Source organism: Protomyctophum bolini, assembly GCF_963924005.1.
Source record: "Protomyctophum bolini genome assembly, chromosome: 4".
Classification (NCBI taxonomy): domain Eukaryota; kingdom Metazoa; phylum Chordata; class Actinopteri; order Myctophiformes; family Myctophidae; genus Protomyctophum; species Protomyctophum bolini.
The window spans coordinates 30088757-30113674 of NC_137865.1; the positions used below are offsets into that span (position 1 = coordinate 30088757).

Consider the following 24918-nt stretch of genomic DNA (forward strand, 5'->3'; position numbering starts at 1 on the left):
AAGATGTTAGTTAGAGTGACAGAAAGCAGCGACACCCGAGCCTACCTGACTACACAGGTGTAGTAGAGACATCCGCTCCGACCGAGAGGCTGCCGACCTGCACGGTAGCTGTCTGTCTGTCCAACCACACCGCCAGAAGAAACGGGTCCATAGTCCTACAGTCCTTCACTCCCGGGACCACTGTGACTGACATGCAGCGTTAACGTTTTCGCGCTGCGACTTCGTTGGGACTCTGAGATGAACGTAAAGTGGGTCGTGGAACGGTTTCTTCTCGTATCGTTTTCAATCTCCCAGTTGATGATAAATGAGGGTGAGTTTGTTTTGTTTGACTCTCTGACAGGTGCGTGCTTGCGAATTGCGATAATGACGACGAAGGTCAGGATATCTAAAAGAAAATAGGAAAATAACTTAGGCCTAAGGCTAATACTAGATTCAAACATGTTTAAACGTTACAATATAGTAATATTGCAAGCGACTCATTGTGTGTAGCCATGTGCATGCATCTTCGACTTTGCTTATCTCCACCTGTAGCATATGATCATTTCAAGTGATGAACATTCTTTTTTTAATAGTAACGTTTGTTATGTCTTTATCTCCAGGAGCTCACAGCCAACTTTCAGAGACACAGGGAAGACTACACAGGTAATTATGAAGGAGCCTATCTCAAATAATGGTGATATAAAACAATTAATTGTTACAATATCAAAATCTGTTGCTGACTTGCTGTGATGAATTATGCACTTATATAAACTGATGTAGCCTATAACTCAGCATCCCTGTACTTATTTGCACTTTCTGCTTGCTTCCGTTGGTAGGCTACTGTAATGTGTGTGTGTGTGTGTGTGTGTGTGTGTGTGTGTGTGTGTGTGTGTGTGTGTGTGTGTGCGCGCGTGTGTGCGCGCAAATGCTTGTGCTCGCACACACACATACAGGTGTGCACCTGCTGCACCAGTATGTGTCCGTGTGAGAACAAAATGGGGGGCCGGGGTGGGATCGGAGTTTGAATTCAAGTGGTGTAAAGTGCACTTAAGTCTCCCCTCTGACTGTTTCTCCCCACTAATGTGCGTGTTTGTGTGCGCAGAAGAGCTAATGCACTTCGGAGGAAACGGGATCTCCTCAGGGAGGAGGTGGGTACACTACACCTAAGAGAACCAGAGGAGGTCAGGGCACCCACATGCGCACACCACCCAAGCCGGCACAAAGCGCTCTTTGTCGAGGAATGACACGCACTCACTAACGAATTCACTTTCACTCATTCACATTGACGCAACTTTTACCGTTACAGCAACAGGTACACCCATACAGTGCTGGTGAAACACTGGTGTCGCCACAGCCCACTGAATCACGGGTACATGGCATCTTGCAATGGGTCTGGTCCACAAGATTCGATAGACCACCAAGATACCCATGTACCTGTCTAGATACTTCCTTAATGTTAACGAAGTCCACACCCACAACACCAGAGGGAGTGCAACGAACCATGTACAACCCAGATTCGGCACAAACAAGGGACTAAATTATTTTCGCTCCTATGCCACCAAAATGTGGAAACGCCCTCATTAAGTCATTAAGACATGCAAATCTCTTGACTCCTTCAAAACCGCTCTCAAAGGGCACCTACGGACGGCTGCAATTCGAAACTGGCCCCCGTAAAATCTGAATCCCCCCCACCCCTTTTTCCCCTCACTGTATATGTTTCTTTTCCCTTTTTACCTCCTTTATGATGAATTCCTGTTCTGTTCTTTGACGTGTCTATTTGTACGTCTCTAAATGTTTTGATGAATTGAACAAGGTGGACCCTCTTGTAAACAAGTGTAATGCTTAATTGGGTCGTCCACTCACAGTTAACAGTCTTTGTATTGAGTTTGTGCTAGAAATGTACTGTAATTCTGCAAACTGTTAATAAATATTTCAATCAATCAATCAATACTTTTTGGAGCATTCAGCATTAATACGTACTGTATTAAACGATCCTTGTCTTCCAGACGTTCAGACCTCTACTGTCAGAGGGCGCTCTCCCACGCAGCGTCCTCCATAACTACACAGCCAGAGATGCCTCTTCAGGTAAATGCCACGCAACGTCATGGTACACTGCTAATGTCCAATGAACACACACAAACTGAACATTATAATCAGTATCCGGGTAGACCTGGGATACATGACGTGTGTGTGTGTGTGTGTGTGTGTGTGTGTGTGTGTGTGTGTGTGTGTATGCCTGTGCGTGTGTGTGTGGGTGTGTTCATGCATGCATGTCATTCCCAGAATATTGCGGCTGCCTCAATGGTGGTTGGTGTCAAGAGGGTGGGGTGTGTGACTGTGCACAGTTCCAGGCATTGGGCGACCGCTGCCAGATCAGTGAGTAACACACACACACACACACACACACACACACACACACACACACACACACACACTCACGTCACACACATGCACGCACGCACGCACGCGTCACACACACACACACACACACACACACACACACACACACACACACACACACACACACACACACACACACACACACACACTCACGTCACACACACGCACGCATGCGTATGGTATATGCTCACTCACATACAGTACAGTACAGTACAGTGTACCTTTGTTGTCACCTTTGACCTGTCTGAAGCTTGAGCCACAAATGGATCAGTTTCAGTCTCTGCAACTCCTGGCTGATTTACCAGCAGTAGTTCTTATATATGTAACAGATCACCTCGTTAGCCAGCTTATTTAATGATGTATCAGACAAGAAGATCCTCAGTTTTATTGGAATGTAGCATGTGTAAGTTGGTGTGTGTGTGTGTGTACAGTGTGTGTGTGTGTGTGTGTGTGTGTGTGTGTGTGTGTGTGCGTGTGCGTGTGCGTGTGTGTGTGTGTGTGTGTGTGTGTACGCGCGAGCACATGTGCAGTGGGAGTCAGACTCTTGTGTCATTCAACAAGCATTAATTAGTTGTGCACACAGCAAGATTAATAACCACATTTCTCCAGATTTCTCGTTCTCTCACATGTGCACGGCGCGCTCACGTGCGCTTCTGCTGTCTAGACCTGTCTCTGTTTCACAGTTTCACACGCACCCACATGCACTCATTCGGTGTACCTCCTACTCCAGCAGATAATCAATGTGACTCGGTTAATAGGATTAGGGCTGAATTACCGAAGTTTTGGATTGTATATTCTGAACAGGCTTGTTATACTGTAACTACATCAGGGGCTCTTGTTAATTTTCAATAACTACAGTAATTCAGCAAGGAATAAAGGATAAAGCAACAGTACTTATACTATACATACTTTATACATGGATCTGAACGGGCTTGTCCATAAGGGGCTCTCTGTTCCTTACAGTGTTCATATTAAACTAAACTAAACTAATTACTAACTGATGTTGACATTATGTGATGAAAAGTACAGTCCTATAGATGTCTGTATCCTGCCTGAGATCAAACAGTGTGGCCGCTGTAATACTATACTCTTGAAACTAGATACAGTAGAGAGATCAAGAGAGGCATTTCAACTTAAACACAGGCAGACTAAAACATTTTCTTAACCAATAAAACAATGAATTTGTAAAGTATAAAACACATCCGCTTCCTCTCATTGCCAGTGTGTGCTCACCAAGGAATAGGCAAGACTTAAGCTCAGATTCCTGTTTACGGCTGAAAAACCTTTTTACAATCTGAGCTACAGTCTTCCATTTCTGTGTCGCTATGTGCTATTTTCTTATACAAAACAATTAGTTGTCCTCAGTAGTCAGTACTCGTCACAGCCTGTGATTGTTTGAGAATTTAGCTGTGAAGCAAAATGTAGGTCAGTCTGTCAAGAAACCTTCTGAGCCAGCTAATGTTTTTGGATTGTGCTTAAGAGATGGTGGCCTTATTCTCTGCAATTTGTGCAGCTTTGGTGCGTGTCATTGGTGGCTGAAGACAAGTCCATGATTGTCTTATTCCCGGTCTCGTTGGTGTTAGCGGATTAGCCTCTAACCTTGGTAGTGCTGTTGTGGGTCATGATTACTCTTTAAATTTGTCATTTGGCTTCAAATGAGGCATAATCTGTTTGGTATGGTAAAAGATGGGTCTTACAGTTACATCCTTGACGCCAACACACCGGAAGACGGGGCCATCCAGGTGGTGCAGGGGTAAAGTTCCCGTCCACCATTGTGGAGACTAGGGTTCGATTCCTCTGTGATGCCTCTGGCTTGGCCCGGGTGCTCCAACGAGCTGGCATTCTTTGTCACTGCATTAGTGACTCCTACAGGCTGATCAGCGAGCCTGTTCGGCAGGGAGAAGTGGGAGGTGAAAAGAAGGGGCTGCTGCTGACTCCATGTATGGAGACCCATTGGTGTTTATAACGCTCTCCCCAGACCAAATAGTATGGGTTGGCAGTGACAGAGTAAATTGGCAAACCACAAGCTGTGAAGAACATTAAAAAAATAAAATAAAGAAAGAGAGAAAAACACAGAAGTTACCGATTAGCATTGAATGCGAGCAACAAGGCATACAGGTCCTTCGGCTCAGACCACAGGATCGTCACTGTGACACTGAGGCTGGGCGTGAGGGCACCAAGGATGGAGGCAGTGAGGAAGGGCAGTATAAATGGAGTCAACTGCCAGTGAGGTGCCCCTCACTGCCTCTAACACAATGTCACACATTGCCTATTTTCTAATCTATAATAATAAATATTAATAATTAAACATTGGTATAATCAGAGTAATACACTATAATTCTTTACTGTGATATTGGCAGTTTGGCACTAGTCTGCTGATTTACAGTACTCAGCCTTTGACCTCATACGACCGCGGAACACCAGTGCAGGTAATAGTTGAGTAGAGGAGGGTTGGACGGTACTTTTCCATGGCCAGCTATGGGGGGTTTCCAGTAACGGAGCAGCTTTTGTAGAATTGGCACTGTGGGTATTCATCCTCCATTGCACTGTCCAAGGAGGGCAATGGTGAGAAAGCTGAGTGGACTCGTATTGTGTTTTATTGTGTTGTGTCCAACATAACTCGCCCCGGTCATTAACTGTAGTTTATTGACTGATTGCTGTTAATGGTCGGTGTATCCCTCAGTACCTAACCAGGGTCAGGACAGAGACGGGATCTGTCGGTCGTGGGGTCAACACCACTATGAGACGTTTGATGGGATCTATTATTACTACCCCGGGACCTGCTCATACATCCTGGCCCAAGACTGCCAGTCATCGTCACCACAGTACACCGTCTGGGTAAGAAAGACTTCTCCTATACATTTACAGAAACGGCTAAATGCAGAGTCACAGCATCCTATGGCAATCACTCGATAAATCAAATATAAATATATTGCCTCCATGCTGAATGGGCCAACACTGCCAGTCAGCTGCACTGTGTGTGGGTTGCAAATTTTATATTATTCACTGTATCATGGCTGTGTGAGCGTGCGTGCGTGCTGTCCATTTTCTTTATCAGTAGATATTATTAGATAGATATCTACTGCACCTCATATCAGTATAATGTATCCACTGTGTCCTTGAAGCCACAGTATGTAAAAGTATCTGTCGGTTGGGATTTTCATTGTTCTTTTGGAAAGGCTGCTTCAATCAGTTTATAAACCAAGACTAATCCTTGTTAATTAATTTCAGTAATCAGTATACCCCCCTTTATCTCTCTCTCTCTCTCTCTCTCTCTCTCTCTCTCTCTCTGTTTCTCTCTCTCTCTCTCTCTCTCTCCCTCTCTCTCCCTCTCTCTCCCCCTGTGCCTGTGTCTCTCACTCCCCTTGCTTGCTCCCCTCAGGTTCACAACAGCAGGGTATGTCGAGGGAGTGTGTATTCATGCCCGCGGGCTCTCAGCCTGTTCTTCCCGGACGAGGAGGAGATCCATATATCGGGGTATCAGGTCCACCAGGGGGGTCGCAGGTGTGTGTCTTAGCATTGGAGCATTGGTTCTCAAAGTGGGGACCCTTAGGGGTACTTGAGGGAGTTCCAGGGAGGGAGTTCCCCAGCTAAATTACAGATGGTTAGGAACCAAATGGAGGTCTGCATTTCATGGTCTGAAAATAATTAGTACACTCTCAGAGTTAAATTAACAGTGATTTTAAAATATAAATTGGGATCCCAGAGATAGAAATGCCATTAAATGGGGGCCAGTAGCCTAATGCATGTCAAACTGGGGATCTTTTAAATTAAAATGGTTGAAAATCACTGCTAGAGCTGTAACAATCCTCTCTTATCGGGATCCCTGGCATATATTTTCAAATAGGGGACTGTGACCTAATAAATGTCGATTTGGGGGTCCTTGACAAACAAAGTTTGGGAACCACTGTCTTATGAGAGGAGCATGGATGAAGAGAGAGAGAGAGAGAGAGAGAGAGAGAGAGAGAGAGAAAATACAAAGTAAGAGAGCTCATTTTATTTCCATGGGAGCTTTGTGAAAGACGTTTTGCTCTGTTGTCTATGGTTAAAGCGATTGAATAATGTCCATCAACAGATGAAATGTATCAAATTAACTTTTAAATTGAACGAATTAAGTCTAATAATCGGTTTAGTAATGTACCATGGAGAGAGGTCCAATATTTCTAGATGTATACTGTATCTGTGTTCAGGTGAAGATAGAATTGATTAACAATAACAACTAATGATTAGTTGCAGTCTTACTTCTGACAATACCGTGACTGTGTAGTGTTTGTTTTGTGCGTTTGTTTCCAATCATACATGTACACACATTTTGTGTGCAGACATGTATGTGTTCATCTGGGTGCATGTATTTGTATGTGTTTGCTTGTGTGTGCATGTGTACGCGCGCGTGTGTGCAATTGTGCATGCGTGTGATTGGTTGTGTGTGTGTGTACTGTCAGACTGAGCCTGCCTCAGACAGTGGGCGCTGTGTTTATTGAGCGGCTGGCCGACTACCTGCTGGTGAAGAGTGTGTTTGGTTTCTCCTTGGCGTGGGACGGAGGCTCTGGCGTCTACCTGAAGATGAGCGAGGATCACCAGGGCGCCCCCTGTGGCCTCTGTGGGAACTTCAACCATGTGGCTGGCGATGACCTCACCACCGCCCGCGGTAAGACCACCTGACCGCGGCCCCCCCGGTCCTCCTCTTATGCTCTCTGTCAGCACCCACTCGCCATAGTTATTACAATGATACCACATCAGCTCAATTATAGGAGCAGGGAGAGCAGCAGGGAAGGGCTGATAGTCTGCCTTTGTAGAGTGGAAGGAGGAGATATTCTTCCCCAGATGACCAGTAACCTGATACATGGCCCCCTGCTGCTCTGAGGAGTCCACTCTCACATACAGAGTACACTCGGCTCGGCTTCCATGAACATCACGTTTACATGGCTCTGTTTGACAAGATAATCCCTTCTCATGCTAACTTAAATGATACCGTAATAGTTATTAAGGCACGGGTAGACAGTATGTTTTGTACTCTGTCAGTGCTTGCACAGCTAATCACCGACACCGTTGGCCCGGTCGCTGCCAAACTGTGCACACACTCCCTGGATGACAATTCAGAACCTCTGCCCCAACGGCCTGTTATAGCGCCACCAGGAGACCGATTAAAAAAATATATATATACATAATATATATGTATTACTCCTACAGTTTATATTATATTGCTACCAGGAGGCAAACAACAACAACAACACATTTATATTATTATTATTACATTTATATTGTTTTTAACCAGAGTGGTCAAGCTACTCCACTTTGGCATCGTTGCTTTATTCAGTGCCTGTGTGAGACAAGTGCCTTAACATTTGGCAAAGTGCTTGTTTTATAGTAAAGATGCACTGATTAATCAGCCCCCGATCAAAATGTCTGGTTTAATATCAAACCGGACGCATCAGTCACTGTCCCAAATTCCGGTTTGATGCCGGTTTTGTGCCAAATTGATACCGCATGGGCAGCTTGTGAATTGGCCAAAATGACGTTTGAATATTCCTTTTTGAACACCATGGATTTGATTGATTCAAACCTATCAAATTTCAAATGTATATTATGTTTAATGTAAAATATTTTATGCAGTCAAATTAAAAAAACAGCAGAAGACTTTTTCTCTCGGGTTGCAACTCTGTCGTGGTCAAGTAGCCGAGCGCTTCCTAACCCACTGACGTCACTCGTCAGTATGTGGATGCGGGGGCGGAGCCAGGAACTCTTTATGAGTGTGGCAACGTCAATATGAGGTAGGCAGACCAGGCAACCGCCCCCTGGAGTTGAGAGAACGATCTGCTATTATATTATATTATCGGATGATTATAAAAACATTTCGTCTCTGCTACAACTACAACCTATCTCAAACCCCAAACCTAACCTCCCACGGGGCAGCACACCTAAACCTAACCTTAACCCATGTATAACAAATGACTAAACTAAGTATGCACCCCGCGACGGGTAGCGTGCAAGGTGTAGGCGTCCTCGTGTCGAAAATAAGTTTTCCCTGGACATACTTTTTTCTTTCTCCAATGCGCCATCACATGTCTCTGCTGTCGCAAGAATCAAATTAAGAATGAGGTCGGAACATTGTGTGTGTGTGTGTGTGTGTGTGTGTGTGTGTGTGTGTGTGTGTGTGTGTGTGTGTGTGTGTGTGTGTGCGCGCGCATGTGCGTGTGCGATTGCGTGTGCATGCATACACGTGTCAGGCATCCGGACAGACGAGCCTGCAATCTTTGCCAACAGCTGGGCAGTGGACCTGCCTCACGAACGAGCGTGTCCCTCAATAGATCTGGACTTCACTGGCCCCTGTCAGTCAGAGTCAGACATGGATGTAAGAACCACACACTGTCAAATCTCTTGTAACCAAATGGACCCATATGTGTCCAGTTGATGAGAATGAATGACATTGAATAATTAATGTGAATGAATTATATGAGAGTTAAAGCACTATAGTGGTGGTACTGCATGTTTAGCATACTGCAGTTTTTGTTTGTTTGTTTTGTACATCATTTACCTTTAACTGATTTCCCTATTCTGTTTAATTCAAACTTTGATTTGCTAAACCCACCCAGGAAGTGATGGAAATGTTTATATAAGTCAATCCACAGATTCCATACTCAACTGCATTCAAGCGCAATCATTTAGTAACTTTGACAAAAACTGGAAAGATCACTGTTGGATTACCTACGAGTCGCAAGTCGCGTGTGTCCCCTTAAGTTGATTTTCATACCATACTAAAATGAATGGAAAACAATGGCTTCCTCAAAAATGTCTGAATTTGTTTGGATAGAGTACGCAATATCTACAATGGTAGTTATTCAGAACAATAACCAAAAACTGTTCTTGTTCAGTTGGACCCCTTTTGGTGTTTTAAACATTATGCTATAATTTAGCTATTGAAAAATAGCAGATCTACAAGCTCATAGCGTGCCACCGAGTGGCGCGCTACGAGCTTGTAGGTCTGCCATTTTTGAAAAATTGTGAAAATATTTATTTCAGAAAACTGGCGGATTTAGAAGATTATTTTTATTATTTTGAGGTCAGGCCTAATCAGGCTCCTATGTTGTAGCTCGTTTACTTTTACTTGTTAATGGGAATATCCCACCAGTATGGTCCTCGTATCCAGTATTAGCATATAAATATCCAAATGTACTGTACTACGCACTTTCAAACATGGATGGCTAAATGTGTCCATGAGTAGAAGATATGCAACAGTGTTTGGCCTTGCTTGAGTAGTTTTTGTGTAGCCTACATTGTATTCTCATTGTAACTTCTTCTGTGCTGCATTCAGGATGCCATAGAGAAGTGCAGTGCACTCCTCTTCTTCCCATTCGTATCTTGCCATGAAAACATTGACCCAAACCCCTTTGTGGCCAGCTGTGTCTCAGACCTGTGTGTGTAAGTGAAAAAAATCGATATCTTCAATCAGTGTAAAATGTATGTGTACGTTTGTGTGGTTTTGTCTGAGACCTAGGTACACCTAAGTGGTGGATAAATATCTACAGAAGTTCTGCAGATCAAAGGGGACCCCACAAACTTAATGAACCCAAAATCCGCCAGTGGCGTTGATCTACGTCAATTAAAATCAATTAATCAATGCAACGCTTAACGCCATTGGCGTTGATCTACGGCAATTGGGCTTTTATAGTCATAATGCTACTCACGTTAGCGTCGGGTTGCTAGCTGGTGCTGTCAATAACACAGGATCGCGCCATAATCATCCATTCTATCTGTTTCTGTATCTCCTATTCCTTGGCCCAGCTTCTTTCACCTGACAAATATCACTATGTGATCATTTCTTGTTTAAAACATGATTTCACTTTCTTTTTTTCTTTTTTTTTAATATCCAGAGAACAGCGGTTTCCATTTTAGCATGCTAACTTTCCAGGAATAGAAAGCCTGCCGTTTCTATTAGCTTGGATTCACCATCGATAATGTCACTGGTAGGGTTTCTGAACTGTCCACAGCCCTCTGAGAGACAGACAGGGTACCTAAACAAAAATATGTACCATATTATAATGAGCATTAGTGAAGACCAATTACATGAAGATGGGTTGACTTGAAAATAGATGAAGTTGTCCTTTATGTAATTTCTACATTTCATACATGTACATAGGGTTAGGGTTAGCGTTATGATATAATATAATATTGATCTTTTTACTAATTAAGTGTGAGTAATGTTAGTAGTACATTATTTCAGATCGGACGATGAGGATACATTCTGTCGGGCCTTGGTTGAGTACACCAGAGCCTGCTCTCATGTAGGATACCCAGTGAGAGAGTGGAGGGACAGCTTCCCTTCCTGCAGTAAGTACAACCCCTGAAACCATAATCTGTCAGTCAGTTCTATTCAAAGCCCATTTAATTAACAATTGATTGATAGGCCCCTGTTTTAGGCGCCAGTAGACAACAGTGTTCTGCAGTCAGTAATTGGACACAGAATGTCAGCCTCCAAATAGCTTGATTGAATTGTTTTAAGGACATCACCAAGGTCGGTGATGAACAGAATTGAACTGTCAAATGCTGACAGTTCAATCCGTCTTCTTCACCCCTTCATTGTCTTCTGTCACAGCACAACCAAGACACGTGGAGTAAGCCAACGTGTGTGACAACACTTTGAAAAGCTAGGCTTGCATAAACTATAAACATGGCGTATGTATTCTTCGGTTAATTGCACATTTGGTGGGACTTAGATGAGTGTTTTACATTGATTTGGTAATAATGAGAAATACTGTATGAAGGACATGAGAAGAATATGTCTCAATATGTGACCTTTATAATGAATATAATATAATTTTATCCAATCAGTATGGTATGAGTAATTGGGGTGGTTGTATTTTGTCTCCCTGCTCTTTTATTGAGACATTTATATGCGTGTTAAAGATCATGTCTCACATAGAAACAGGATATGACACAACTTATGACCTGATGGTCAAGATTCAATCTATCCACTGAGCAAGCAGGCCGACTATTCGCTTAACGGTAAAAAAAAGTCAGCACTTAAGCAGGAAACCAGGTTCAAATCCGGGGCTCTTATTTGGCTAGAATCTGATTGTGCTATTATTGAAGACTGTGGAAAATAAGGGACAGTGCTGCCAAACTGTACATGCCCTTTCCTCTTTGTTGAGTAAAATATGTTATCCTTAGCCAAAGTCAAGTAATAAAATAATCTCCGTTAAAATAATCAAAAGTTCCAGTACATTTGGTTCCAATGTTTAAACTATTGGAGTCTATGTCAAGTGCAAATATTTTTAAGTGTCTCTATACGCTCGTTGAAAAGATTAGCTCAAGTCCCAAAGGAAGTGCAAGGCACAATTAATTTTAGACACGCCTTCATCCATGTCCATGTAATGTGAGGAACAATTCATTTTAAGACATGCCTTAATCGAATCCATGTCCATGTAATTGTTCATTATTATACCCTTTAACTCAAGTGTTTGTGTCCATATGCAGACGATGGCTGCGAGGAAAGTTTTGTTCACAGAGACTGCATCAGTTGCTGTCCACCGACGTGTACATTTGAGAAAGAGTGTCTGGGAACCAACCTGCATTGTCTGGACGGCTGCTACTGTCCCGATGGTATTTACACAAACATGTTGCACCCTCTACAATATCAGTCGTTCGCAAGCGGTTTATCAGTGGTTTTGACCCGTGACCCAAAAGACAAATCCTGAGTCTCCCCTGGGACTCAAACTAGTGAAAACAGCAGATCTACAGCTTGGAGATCGGCTTCTTATTAAAACATTCGTTTTCTAATGTATGGAAATTCTTAGATTTTCTTAGATTTCTTCATGAAATTACTGGAAAAGAATAATTTTGTTTTTTTGGCAATGTCTTTTGAAAATGTTTTGAAAGGATAATAATTAAAAACAAAATGTAAGTAACAAAAAAAATTAAGGAACCCATAAAAATGTGTCCGCGACCCACAAAGGGGTCCCGATGTGTTTTGCTCTACATCATGTATCCCCACATCTAATTTAATTGTTGTGTTTGTTGTTGTTCCAGATCACGTGCCGTCTTCATAACATTCCAACCATGTGTGTTTCAGGTCTGATCCTACAGAATGGAACGTGCATTGCGGTTTCTCAGTGTCCGTGCGTTTACCACGGGACGTCCTACACACAGGGACACGTGCTGGAGCAGGGCTGCAGCGTGTGGTGAGTGTTTGTCTCTCTGTGTGTGTGTGTGTGTGTGTGTGTGTGTGTGTGTGTGTGTGTGTGTGTCTGTGTGTGTCTGTGTGTGTCTGTGTAGTTGTTCTGTACAAACCTCTTATGTTGCTCTGAAGAAGTATCTTAGCCAAAACGCGTCAGCGTAGGTTTATTGGCGTGTGCCAATAAAAAAAGAAAATATTATTCTCCATTGATTAGAAATTTGGGATGTGCTACCCTTTTGGGTATTTTTTTTAATTACTGTTTTTGACATGTATACTAGTGTATTTTGGGTCTGAGAAAACCCATTGTTGATGCGTAATCCCTTTTTATGAATGGACGTTAATTATGTTGTGTTTACAGTGTTTGCATGGGAGGAGTGTGGAACTGTACTGAGAACAACTGTACTGGTGAGTTCATCCTCTGCTCTCCACATCAATCAGTTCAATGAGTAATGTTTGATGAGGAGGATACATGTGTAATGTTAGCAACCAATCTACTCTGAGGCTCTGTATATTGAGTTACATGATGTAGCTTCTTTTTGTGTGTGATTTCGGATGTCATCAGATGATTTAATCACGTCATCAGCCCTTATCAAGACCATGCAATGGAGCCAGTATGGACATATTTCCTACATACTGACACTGTGGTCAGCCATTGTCCGATGTCACGTTGGACCTGTTGTCTGACTACTAACCCTATTACTAACTCTGACTCTAACCCTAACTAACCCTAACCTCAGTCTCAACCGGCCACGTAAGTAAACATAAAGCAAAGTTATTGCATAGCACAGTTTCACGATGTTTTCGCTTCGGCGGCAGTGATTTCACTTCTGTTTCCTAATGTCCATATCTCTCTCTCTCTCTCTCTCTCTCTCTCTCTCTCTCTCTCTCTCTCTCTCTCCAGCGGAGTGTTCCGTGGTGGGAGATGTGTTTATGACGACGTTTGACGGCAGGATGTTTCTGCAGCCGGGGGCGTGTCAGTATGTCCTGGCCAAGAGCCGCAGCAGCAGCAGATTCACTGTCACACTGCAGTACACTACCTGTGCTGAGGTAGAGCACACGCACGCATGCACGCACACGCACACACACACACACACACACACACACACACACACACACACACACACACACACACACACACACACACACACATGCTCACACATGCTCACAAATGCACAATTTGAGTACAAACTCGCTTGCACAATTGCACAGTGTGGGTGCAGAGTAGACACACACTCACATTGTGGACATGGTCATCATTTGCACACACCCAAATACACTATACACATGCACACACTTTCATACAATATAGACAAAGTACAATATGAATATGGATATGTGTACTGTATGTGGACACACAGTGACAGACGTATGCGTGCTGATGCATAAGCTTTCACAAAAACAAACACACAGACAGACTCTCACATACACACAATCAATGCAGCATACTTTAGCAGAAATAATGTAGGCACACACACACACACACACACACGCACACACACGCGCGCGCACGCACACACACACACACACACACACACACACACACACACACACACACACACACACACACACACACACACACACACACACACACACACACACACACTGCGGCACACCACCTGTGCAAAAATTGCCATGCTTTCTCCAACAGAGTAGACACACATACAGTAGCTCTCACACAGTGCAGTTATAACCTTCTGTCTTACGTGTCCTGTGTGTGTGCGTGTGTAGCACCAGGTGTGTATCCAGTCGGTGACTGTGGTGTTGGACGAGGACGTAAGTCGTCAGGTGACGTTAACGAGAGAGGGCGAGGTGGTGGTTGGGGTCAATCCAGCACCTGTCCTGCCCTACACAGATGGTAGGCTTCAAACATCCTCGCATTTTAACGTCACACTTACTTTCTGTTTTGTCCCACACATCCGCCGTTTGTGCATGGATGTTTTTTCCCATGGACGTTTTGTCCTGTGCATGTGTTGTTTTGTCAAATGTGTTTGTTGAAATATGTTTTGCAAAAATATGTCTAAAATTCAGAACATTTGTCAAAAGGTATTTCCAGGGCTCAAAATAGATTTTAAAATCATTTTTTTTGCGTGCCAATTTTGAAATTTTGAGAAGCACACTTTTCAACACTGCTATTTTAGAAAAATCGAAGAACGACTGACATAGAAACATAGCTTTTTCAGAAAACTGTCAGGATGTAGAAGACATTTTTAGAATCTGATCTGTGCTTTGTTTCTTGTTGATGCGTCTCACAACAACAGATGCCGTGGAGGTGCGTAAGCTGACGTCTGTCGTCACCCAGCTGAAGGCGCTCGGCATCGGGCTGCGGCTGCAGTATGATGGGCGCGGGGGACGTCTCTATCTGCACCTGGACAGCCACTGGCACAGAGCCACGCTGGGCCTCTGTGGAACCTTTAACGGAAACCTGAGGGACGACTTCCTGTAAGCAAGAAGCACCTCTCCCCTTGACATTTCAACATTTAAAATAGGCAGTGATAGGAAAGTGATAGGAAAGTAAAGTACATTTAGGGGCGATTCACAGTATGGTCCCGGGTGCACACTCGGGACCACTTGGCAGATGTTGTGGTAGTGTGAATGATGCGTACCGTTCCCGGGTGTCCATAAGCGCCAGCCATCAAGCACACCGCCATCTGGAGGATTAAAGTGTGTTATGCAAGTGTACCGCGCTGTTGAATCTCTGCCAATGTGAATAATAGCCATCGGGGACCAAGCAACCGTATTCGGAAACAGTTCCAATGAAACGGATTCAGTCCCTCTCAGTGTGAATCGCCTATTACTCAATTTCCAGCAATTCAGTATTTTACTTCTACTCCACTACATCTCGGATCCAAATATTGTACATTGTACAAATGTATTGCTTCGACTATGGCAAAAGTGTGTGTGTGTGTGTGTGTGTGTGTGTGTGTGTGTGTGGGGTCCAGGTCTACTGCAGGTATGATCAAGGCCATATTGTTGGGATATATTTTTGTGCTTGTGTGTCTGTGTTTGTGTAGGTCTCCAGCTGGTATGATCGAGGGCACACCTCAACTCCATGCAAATGCCTGGAAGGTGTCATCTGCTTGTGTGGCTCCCGTCAACCTGCCGATCATAGACCCGTGTGAAATGAACCAACACAACTGTAAGGCACTTTTTCTTCCTTCATTTGAACACTTTTTTCAACCTTATGTCCATACAGCGGCCCTATAATGCTCCCTGTAGGACAGTACCATTTCTGTATATTAGTTTCTTCGAGACGGGCTGGAGAGTTTGAAATCTAGCTTGAAATCCCCAAGCTATCCACAAGCCACCTCTGCGACACAAAGTGTGTTCTTTTAACCACTTTAACCTTCACGTCCCCATTTTGCTCATGCTCATGTCATTGGTGGACATATTTCTGAAATTATTTTGTAAATAGCCAATCTACAAGATAACAACAATTTGTTTCCCCCACAAATTTTGGAAGACTTTGACAGTAGGGCTGATAGGTTAACGAAGTGTGAAGCGAGAGCCAGAGACAAAGAGGATTCACTGTATCGACGTCGCCAGGGTTTAGAACATATCATATTCTATCTATGTATTATATTTCCATATTTTCCGTAAACCGAAGAACCACAGTTATCTGTATCTGTCTGACTGCGGGTCTGCAGAGGACGCACCCATTCTGGTTTTGTGGCGTTCGCGTCACGTTTGTGATGCTTAGCCAATAGCAAAAAAGTTCCTGATTGGGCAACCTGACACGTCTGCTTAACTGATTGGCCGAGCTTTGCTAGTACGACAAATTGCATGAGAAAGACAACCATCTGCCCAATGCACCATACCGTGCATCCTGACCTTCACTATGGTGCATTGGAGGGGGTGAGGGTGAAATCAAAATGTAAATACACATTAACACTTTTGTTTGACCATGCATGCACGCACGCACGCACGTACTAACTGTAGTGTACGGTAAATGATCGTGTATAATATCCAAATCCAAAAATTGTGTGAAATACCAATTGTAGATCTTAGACAAACAATGAAAAAAATGAAACTTTTGCACCAGAACTGACCAGGTGTATAACGATAGAAACGTTATGTAAAGTGTGTGTGTGTGTGTGTGTGTGTGTGTGTGTGTGTGTGTGTGTGTGTGCGCTCCTGTATATGTTGCAGTGTTCTATGCGTCTCTGTGTGAGGTGATGCTGGGCAGCGTGTTCGAGCCGTGCCACGGCTACGTCAGTCCGTCCGTCTACAACCAGCAGTGTCGCTACCAGGCCTGCCGCTGCGGGCAGAGCTGCCTGTGCACGGCGCTCGCACACTACTCCTACCTCTGCGCCAAGCACGGCGTGGACGTCAACTTCAGGCCACACGTCTCCGAGTGCGGTGAGTTTCCGACGTCTCCTCCTTCCAGAACTTCCATTTTGACCGTGTCGTGAGACCGCGTCACTCATTGCCGCTCTCCAACGAGAGCCGATCTATACAATGGATTACAAGCTTTACCTAACCCGTTACGACCTGAGGATATTGCATTAATGTATTGAAGTGTGACTTTGCCCACTGGACAATGTCTTTGTCAGAGCAGCTGCTTAGAGAACGAGCACCTGTGTGTGTCCTCGCAAAACGCAGCGCTCTCGCCGGGAGGAGGGGCAGCACAAATATATATGGGACCCCCAAAAGCAAAGATTTTTCACTTTTCAAAATGTTATTATTTAAACTCAATGACTGTCAAGGACTTAGTTAACTTCTTTTTCATGATGTCCTGGACTGCCAAAGCACACCCTCAATTTTTTTTTGATGTTGTGCTTTATCGTTCTCGTGCGTGTGTGTGTGTGTGTGTGTGTGTGTGTGTGTCACAGGGGTGGTGTGTCTGGGAGGCATGCTGTATCACTCGTGCATCTCGTCCTGTGGTCGGTCGTGCCGTGCTCTGTCCAGCTCAGAGAGCTGCGATGAAAAGGACTGTGCCGAAGGCTGCGGCTGCTCGGAGGGCACTTACTACGACGATGCGCGCCAGCGCTGCGTGCTGCTGTAAGACAATCCCAACCACACATCAACAATAACATGTTAATGCTGGTCAAACAAAAATGCAGTGGTTTTCATGAGCCACAGACCACCATTTGATGGTGGTTTAGCCTCCACAAATAGGTCCACATTTCCATGCTGTATTGATGTTGGTACCATAGGAGAGTTAAAGAGTTAAAAAATACGTTTTTCACACTTTTATTCCACATCCGTGGTCATCATATGGGCATGCCTAACAATGGATGCCATTTTTGTGTATTTTTATATAAAAGTCCAGACATTTTTAATTTTAATTACTTCCTTCAAACGAAAACATGCTGCGTGATGACGTGTCGAGGCTCACATCAATAAAGGCCAATAAAAATTAAGCTCACCTGTTTGATTCCCATTGCTGCGTCGTCCTCCAAACACAGGTGGTTTTGATTACAGAACTACTACTGACATCCATTACTCGTTTTAAACGTAATAATCACACTAAAATATGTATATAGGTTGTGTATAGGTTAGAGATAAGCCCTTGGCTTTTCTGCTGTCTCTCTGTCAATTTGTAAACAAACCATTCTGCATGTGTGCGTGCATGAGACGGAGAGACGTCCCATAGCCTGAGACTGAAATGCCCAAAATAACTTTGATCAACATAACAATTCTTCTACATTCTCTAATTGTGTAATCTTCTTGTAAATAAGTAATGCATGTTTAACAATAATTTTATTAGTGTAAAATGGAACCAAATGGACCCCAAAAGGGTCCATTTGGTTTGATTTTACACTCTCAAGAGTTAAAGATGTATAAGGGTCCATTTGGTTACCAACTCTCCATCATTTAGCTGGGGACCACCTGGAACCTCTTCAAGGACCACTTGTAAATAATGTTTTTTTTGCCAATCTATCTTGCTACTGCTACCGCTAGCGGGACTATTGTAAAATCTGCTATATTTTCAACTTACACGATTTTATTGGAATTAGCTGGAATTCGTGAGTGCATGAAGACTCTGAGGCATCAATATTTATTTTCAGTTAAGTAACGTTGACCATCATTGCTTATAGAGGCTTAAGTTTCTCCATCTTGCCACAGCTTGTACAGTTTATCAATTTGTTGATATCACGAGATTCACAACGTTTCCCATGGACATTTCTGCTGCTGACTAGACGCTTTTTAGTTCCCCCTTCCTGTAGTCTGCTCGTTGGGATAGACCAAGTTCAGATCCCCTCAGACTTAACCAAGAATGCTATTTATACAGCTTATATTTGGGAAAATTAAAAAATCACCTACTTCCAATGCTCAATGTACAATTTTAGATTGTGGGAGAAAAACGTATGCAAACATTCAAAGTTCAATTATTTCAATTCGATTCAACAACCATCAGGCATTATTATTAATAAACCGATGCCTTGTGTGTGGTGTTCAGGTCTCAGTGTCACTGCTACTCCATGGGCGGTGTCTTCCAGCCAGAAGAGGTCACCTTCAGTGCTGCTGGACCCTGGTGAGTCATCGTCATAAATCTATCTGACTACCACATTTATTGTAACTCTGCTACACCTGTTACTCACAGTGTCAGTACTGTTAGTACCGTGTTCTATATACTGTGACATTAATAAGTATGGTTGAAAAGGGGCGGCAGTGGCTGAGGGATAGTGTGGCCGGTACAGTGGCCGGATACTCCCGGGCTCCCCCAGAGTTAGTGTCAAAGTGTCCTTGAGCAAGACTCTGAACCCCTAATTGCTCCTGATGTGCAGGCATGGTTTCCTCCGCCATCGGTGTATGAGTTTGTGTGTGAATGGGTGAATGTAATGCACGCTATATAAATGCACCATTTACAAAATACTAACTCACGTTGCAATGACAAATAAAGATCTATCTACTGTATCTAACTTTAAAAAAATATCACAAGTAAGTAAGACCCTGGAAAGACATTTACAGTTTGATATAGATCTATCTTTTCGATATATATATATTTTAGATATATGTATAAGTATGTATAAGGATATTTTTTGGAACATTTTGGTTATAATGTCAAAACCTTTGCAGGGGGAGAGACAGTACTAAAACTCTGCTGCCTCTCGCTGTTACCTGCACAGTTTACGACACACCACTACTGCACTGTCACTCCCTGAGGACACGATAAAGCGGCTTGAATGACGATTCTCACTCGGATGAGATGACAAATGAGTAGCCCTTAAACCTACAGTAGCCTTGTCCTTGATGACTTTGCCCTCTCTAATCCCATCCCACTCACTCACTAAACCTCCCCACCACCAGTGGTGGAAACTAAAGTAACTAAGTATGTTTACTTAAGTACTGTACTTAAGTAAAATGTATTTGTATTTTACTTGAATACCCTAAAGCATGATCATCAGGTATTATTATTTATTATATAAGGAGGAAGAATGTAGGCTACAGTAGGCTATTTGTTAAAATGAATTTGTTTATGTTGACACGCCTACCAGTTCATTAAGTATGCCTGGTTTGCCTAGTGGGTGATCCACCTGAACTGAAGCCACACCCACAGCTGTTGTTGTATTAAAGGGGGAGGGGTTAGGTGAGGAAATTATATTATGATGTCACTATATCACTGTTTTTTTTTTCATTGGCGCGTTTGACTGTCAAGGTTTCAGCCTCCAGGTAGAAACCCTAAATACAAAGGGAATACATCATTGCACATAGCAATGATGTGTCCATTTGGTTGTATTTGTACACTGTTAGGTACGCCATTTTTGCATTACTTTACCTGGGTTAGCTCATGTACATTTTGAATTACAGATTTGTATTTGTAACGGAGAATTCTACATTGCAGTATTAAGTAAAACATTTGAGTACATTTTCCATTACTGCTTGTCCTTGATGACTTTGCCTTCTCTAACCCCACCCACCCTCTCTCTCTCTCTCTCTCTCTAAACCTCCCCACCACCACTGACCCCACTCTCTCTCTCTCTCTCTCTCTCTCTCTCTCTCTCTCTCTCTCTCTCTCTCTCCTCCTTCATCAGCCTGTGCCGAAATGGGAAGTTGGAGTGTGTGCAAGAAGAACGAGGTAAAGCCCCCCCCCCCCCTCCTCTCCTCCCTCGCCATCGCGCTGAACAACAAAGTGCTGTTTTATTTCAGGCCGTCTGCTCCCGTCTGCTGACCCCAAGAGCTTTAAATACGTCTGAAGTCGGAGCTTGTTTCCCATGATGCTTATGGGAGCTAGAGGGAGGGCGGGGCTGGTTTCCTTAAGTTTGTGTGTACAGTACGTGTGTGAGTGTGAGTGTGTGTACGTGTGCGTTTGCACGTGCGTGTGCGTGTGCTCGTGCATGTCTGTCTGTGTGTGTGTGTGTGTGTGTGCGTGCGTGCGTGCGTGCGTGCGTGCGTGCATGCGTGCGTGTTTTTACCTTTGTGTAGTCAGCTTGTGTGTGTGTGCTTGTGCCAGTACATTTTTGGTCTCACACACACACACACACACACACACACACACACACACACACACACACACACACACACACACACACACACACACACACACACACACACACACAGAAATGCAGAAATGCTCATAGCTTGTGTGCAAGTACTGTATACTATAGTGTCTGTGTATCTGTGTGTCTAATCACATTGCATGTGATGTACAGTAGTGAGTAGTGTATGTATACTCACTGTTCATCGTTGAGTTTGTGTGTATGCGTTAGGGGTGGGTTCAATTAATCGATTTGTCAAATCGTATCGTATTCCTTGAAGATAATTCTATCGATACAGCTACCATATCGATACAGCTACCATATCGATACAGCTACCATATCGATACAGCTACCATATCGATACAGCTACCATATCGATACAGCTACCATATCGATACAGAAGGAAATGCTGTGTGACGTGGCTTTAAAAAACAAACAGACATCAGAATGTGTTTCTGCCCGACAGTTACGATATATGATTTGTATTTTTTTGTATTTATTTATTCAGCACAGTATAAAAACAACACAGTGAACATATAAATATGAGAAGGGTAAGGTGCTAGGCTGAGGCAAAAAGCCCAAGGGGCTTATACGAGGCCTCTACCTATATATAGATTATAATGAAACATTGTACATGAGCTATAGAATATCCAGAAAACATGATTGCAGTATATAAAACATAAACAAAACAACAAAACAAAAACACAACAAGAACATGATTAGAATTTTTGGTTATTTACATGATTAGAGAAAAGAAGAGATGATACAAAGAAATATAATTAGGTGATCTGGTCAATTAAGTGGGTCCTAAACTTATGTTTGAAATTTTTTAATGAAGTAGAATTTGATGAGATTGCTGTATAGGTGTTCCATAGCTGGGCCCCCCTGTATCTGATGGAGAACTGACACAGACCAGTACGGAACTTTGGGAGATGTAAATGATTTGACTGTCTCGTATTGAAGTGGTGCACATCACAAGTCTTTACATGGCAAAGGAAATGAAACTGGCTGGAACAATACTTTGAAAATAAAGTTGCAGGTTTGGTATGTATTTAAATTAAAGATTGGTAAAATATTGAGTTGTTTAAAAAGAGGGGCAGAATAAGCAGACCAATCACTGTATGTGGCAATCCTGCAGAATCTTTTTTGCAAAATGTTTCAATCTTTTGCGTTTATTTTTATTTATTTCCTTGCATTTTGTGTAAATGTTATCAACTACGTTTTTCTAATTGATTTGGAAACTTTAACATTTCTGACACTGACAATATGTCAAAACATCGGCAATCTGTCATCTAGGTAAAATGTGTAGGACACACGGTGTCCGGTCATTATTGCACATCAACGTGTATTGTGTTACATATCGTATCGTGGCCTCTGTATCGTGATACATGTCGACTCAATACCCATCCCTAGTATGCGTGCATGCTTGTTTGTGTCCGTGCGTGTGTGTTTGTGTCCGTGCTTGTGTGTGTGTGTGCGCGCCTGTGTGTTTCAGAGCCGGAGATGGTGGAAACAGGGGAATGTCCCGAGGGAAAGGTGTACCACAGCTGCACGGAGCGCACAGGGGGCGTGGCCTGCGAGCCCACCTGCCGGAACCTGATGTTGAACCTTACCTGTCCTCCCAACACGCCCTGCATCTCCGGCTGCGTCTGTCCTCCAGGGTATGAACGCTTCTAAAAATAAACCCTGTCACTGGAAACTCTTAACTACATTTCACGTCATAACTTTATGACCTTGTGTGCACATACTACTTTTATGACTTTGAATCGCTGTGCATTTGACTCTGTTAGTGGCCTTCATAACTCTGGACAGTGTTCAGAGAGAGCTGGTTGTCAGAATTGCATGTCTATGTTTAGTCGGCCCTTTTTTGACAAAGAATGTCGTACAGTACATTTCAATAACACTTTGAAAGAGTTCTAAAAAGGTGTTGGCTGAAGCTAAAGCTTATTTTGCCTACCACATTTAAATGTTGTGTTTGGTCCATATAGATTGGTGCTGCACCGCGGGGAATGCTACTATCCCGAAAACTGCCCCTGTGTCTGGATGGGACTGGAGTATCTCCCTGGAGAAACTGTGGAGACCCCATGTTACAGATGGTATAGTCCTCATACTGTAGAAACTGGAGACCACATGTTACAGATGGTATAGTCCTCATACTGTAGAAACTAGAGACCACATGTTACAGATGGTATAGTCCTCATACTGTAGAAACTAGAGACCACATGTTACAGATGGTATAGTCCTCATACTGTAGAAACTGGAGACCACATGTTACAGATGGTATAGTCCTCATACTGTAGAAACTAGAGACCACATGTTACAGATGGTATAGTCCTCATACTGTAGAAACTAGAGACCACATGTTACAGATGGTATAGTCCTCATACTGTAGAAACTGTGGAGATGGTATTGCTATAGCTGGTATAGTTTAGATATTGTGCTATGGCTTTCAAGCCATGTCCCTCCAGCACTGCCAGTACAGTATATTGTTGATGTGGTCATAATATAACGTCTTAGCATGTGGTCATTCATACTATAACTAGTTTAAAAACTCTGCATTCATAATATAACGTTTTAGCATTTCTATGTAATTGTCAGTTGAACTATCCCCAAGACCCAGTGGTGGAAAAAGTACTCACATTCTTTACTAAGTCAAAGTAAAAGTCAGGAATTCAAAATGTACTTAAAGTACCAAAAGTAAAAAGTACTCGTTATAGCAGAATGTCCCACTCCCATTTCATGGTTTCAAATCTAGATCTACTGTAGATCTACAGTAGATCTATAGTAGATCGGCTATTTTCAAATGGCCAAAATGTATATAGGATTATAGGGCTGAAGTGAGTAATGTATGTTTTGTAATAAAAATAAAAATCTACAAAGTAACTACATTACAAAGTAACAGATTTAGTTACTACGGACTAAATCTGTCAAATAAAAGACAGATGTAGTCCCCCCCCCCTCCCCCCCCCGAGATGCAGTGGAGTAGAACTAAAAGAACAAATAGTTGTGATTAAGTACATACAGTGCTTTAGTAAATGTACTTAGGTACTTTCCACCACCGCCAAGACCCCAACGTGTATTCTGCTTATGTGTCTTATCATGTCTATCTTATGTCTTATCATGTCTACTGTATCTTATGTCTTGTTATCATGTCTTCTTATGTCTTATCATGTCTATGTTATGTGTGTCCACCTTTTCTCCGTGTCCACAGCGCGTGTCACCATGGCTTCTTCAACTGCAGCTACTCACCGTGTCCGGCAGTGTGCACGGTGTACAGTGACAGACACTACCATACCTTTGATGGCCTGGAATATGACTACTACTCTGACTGCCAGGTGTACCTGCTCAAAGTGAGTGAAGAATGTGGTGCGTGCGTGCGTGCGTGCGTGCGTGCGTGCGTGCGTGCGTGCGTGCGTGCGTGCGTGCTTGTGTGTGTGTGCGTGCTTGTGTGTGCGTGCTTGTGTGTGTGTGTGTGTGTGTGTGTGTGTGTGTGTGTCTGGGAAGTGTCTATCTCTATCTGTGTCTGGGTTCCTGTGCTCTAGAGCGTAGATATGGACATGCATGTTTGGCGTGTTGCACAGGGAAAATCAATTCTTGTCTAATGGAATGGAATGAAGTGCAGTCACAACAGAGGGCAGTGTGTGTGTGTGTGTGTGTGTGTGTGTGTGTGAAGTGTATACTGTACGTGAGTGGGAGTAAGGTTATATGTGTTTAAGGGCAAAGGAGGAGCATCCTGGACATTTCCTGGCCAAGACTGATTGGGATCTGGGAAAGCAGATCCAAGGAGCTCGTTTTCTAATCTTGGAAGAGAAAGTGGCTTTTAATTAGAGCAGATTGAGGTGTGTGTGTGTGTGTGTGTGTGTGTGTGTGTGTGTGTGTGTGTGTGTGTGTGTGTGTGTGTGTATGTGTGTGTGTGTGTGTGTGTATGTGTGTGTGTGTGTGTGT

General features: G+C 43.3%; 1 protein-coding gene across 1 annotated transcript in view; it reads left to right on the plus strand.

The window, feature by feature from the left end:
- The first annotated feature begins 266 nt into the window (after positions 1-266).
- otogl (otogelin-like) overlaps positions 267-24918 on the plus strand; it is a 68050-nt gene continuing 43398 nt past the window's right edge. Inside the window, exons 1-25 of the mRNA XM_080762166.1 lie at positions 267-310; positions 600-642; positions 1082-1127; positions 1986-2064; positions 2263-2355; positions 5063-5217; positions 5762-5883; positions 6822-7027; positions 8607-8731; positions 9692-9798; positions 10601-10707; positions 11854-11979; positions 12449-12557; positions 12912-12958; positions 13455-13600; positions 14282-14408; positions 14812-14992; positions 15565-15689; positions 16700-16909; positions 17383-17551; positions 18954-19028; positions 20530-20573; positions 22469-22634; positions 22962-23069; positions 24185-24323. Coding sequence (XP_080618292.1) covers positions 298-310; positions 600-642; positions 1082-1127; positions 1986-2064; positions 2263-2355; positions 5063-5217; positions 5762-5883; positions 6822-7027; positions 8607-8731; positions 9692-9798; positions 10601-10707; positions 11854-11979; positions 12449-12557; positions 12912-12958; positions 13455-13600; positions 14282-14408; positions 14812-14992; positions 15565-15689; positions 16700-16909; positions 17383-17551; positions 18954-19028; positions 20530-20573; positions 22469-22634; positions 22962-23069; positions 24185-24323 — 2868 coding nt within the window. The 5' untranslated portion in view covers positions 267-297. The remainder of the gene's footprint in view (positions 311-599; positions 643-1081; positions 1128-1985; positions 2065-2262; positions 2356-5062; positions 5218-5761; positions 5884-6821; positions 7028-8606; positions 8732-9691; positions 9799-10600; positions 10708-11853; positions 11980-12448; positions 12558-12911; positions 12959-13454; positions 13601-14281; positions 14409-14811; positions 14993-15564; positions 15690-16699; positions 16910-17382; positions 17552-18953; positions 19029-20529; positions 20574-22468; positions 22635-22961; positions 23070-24184; positions 24324-24918) is intronic.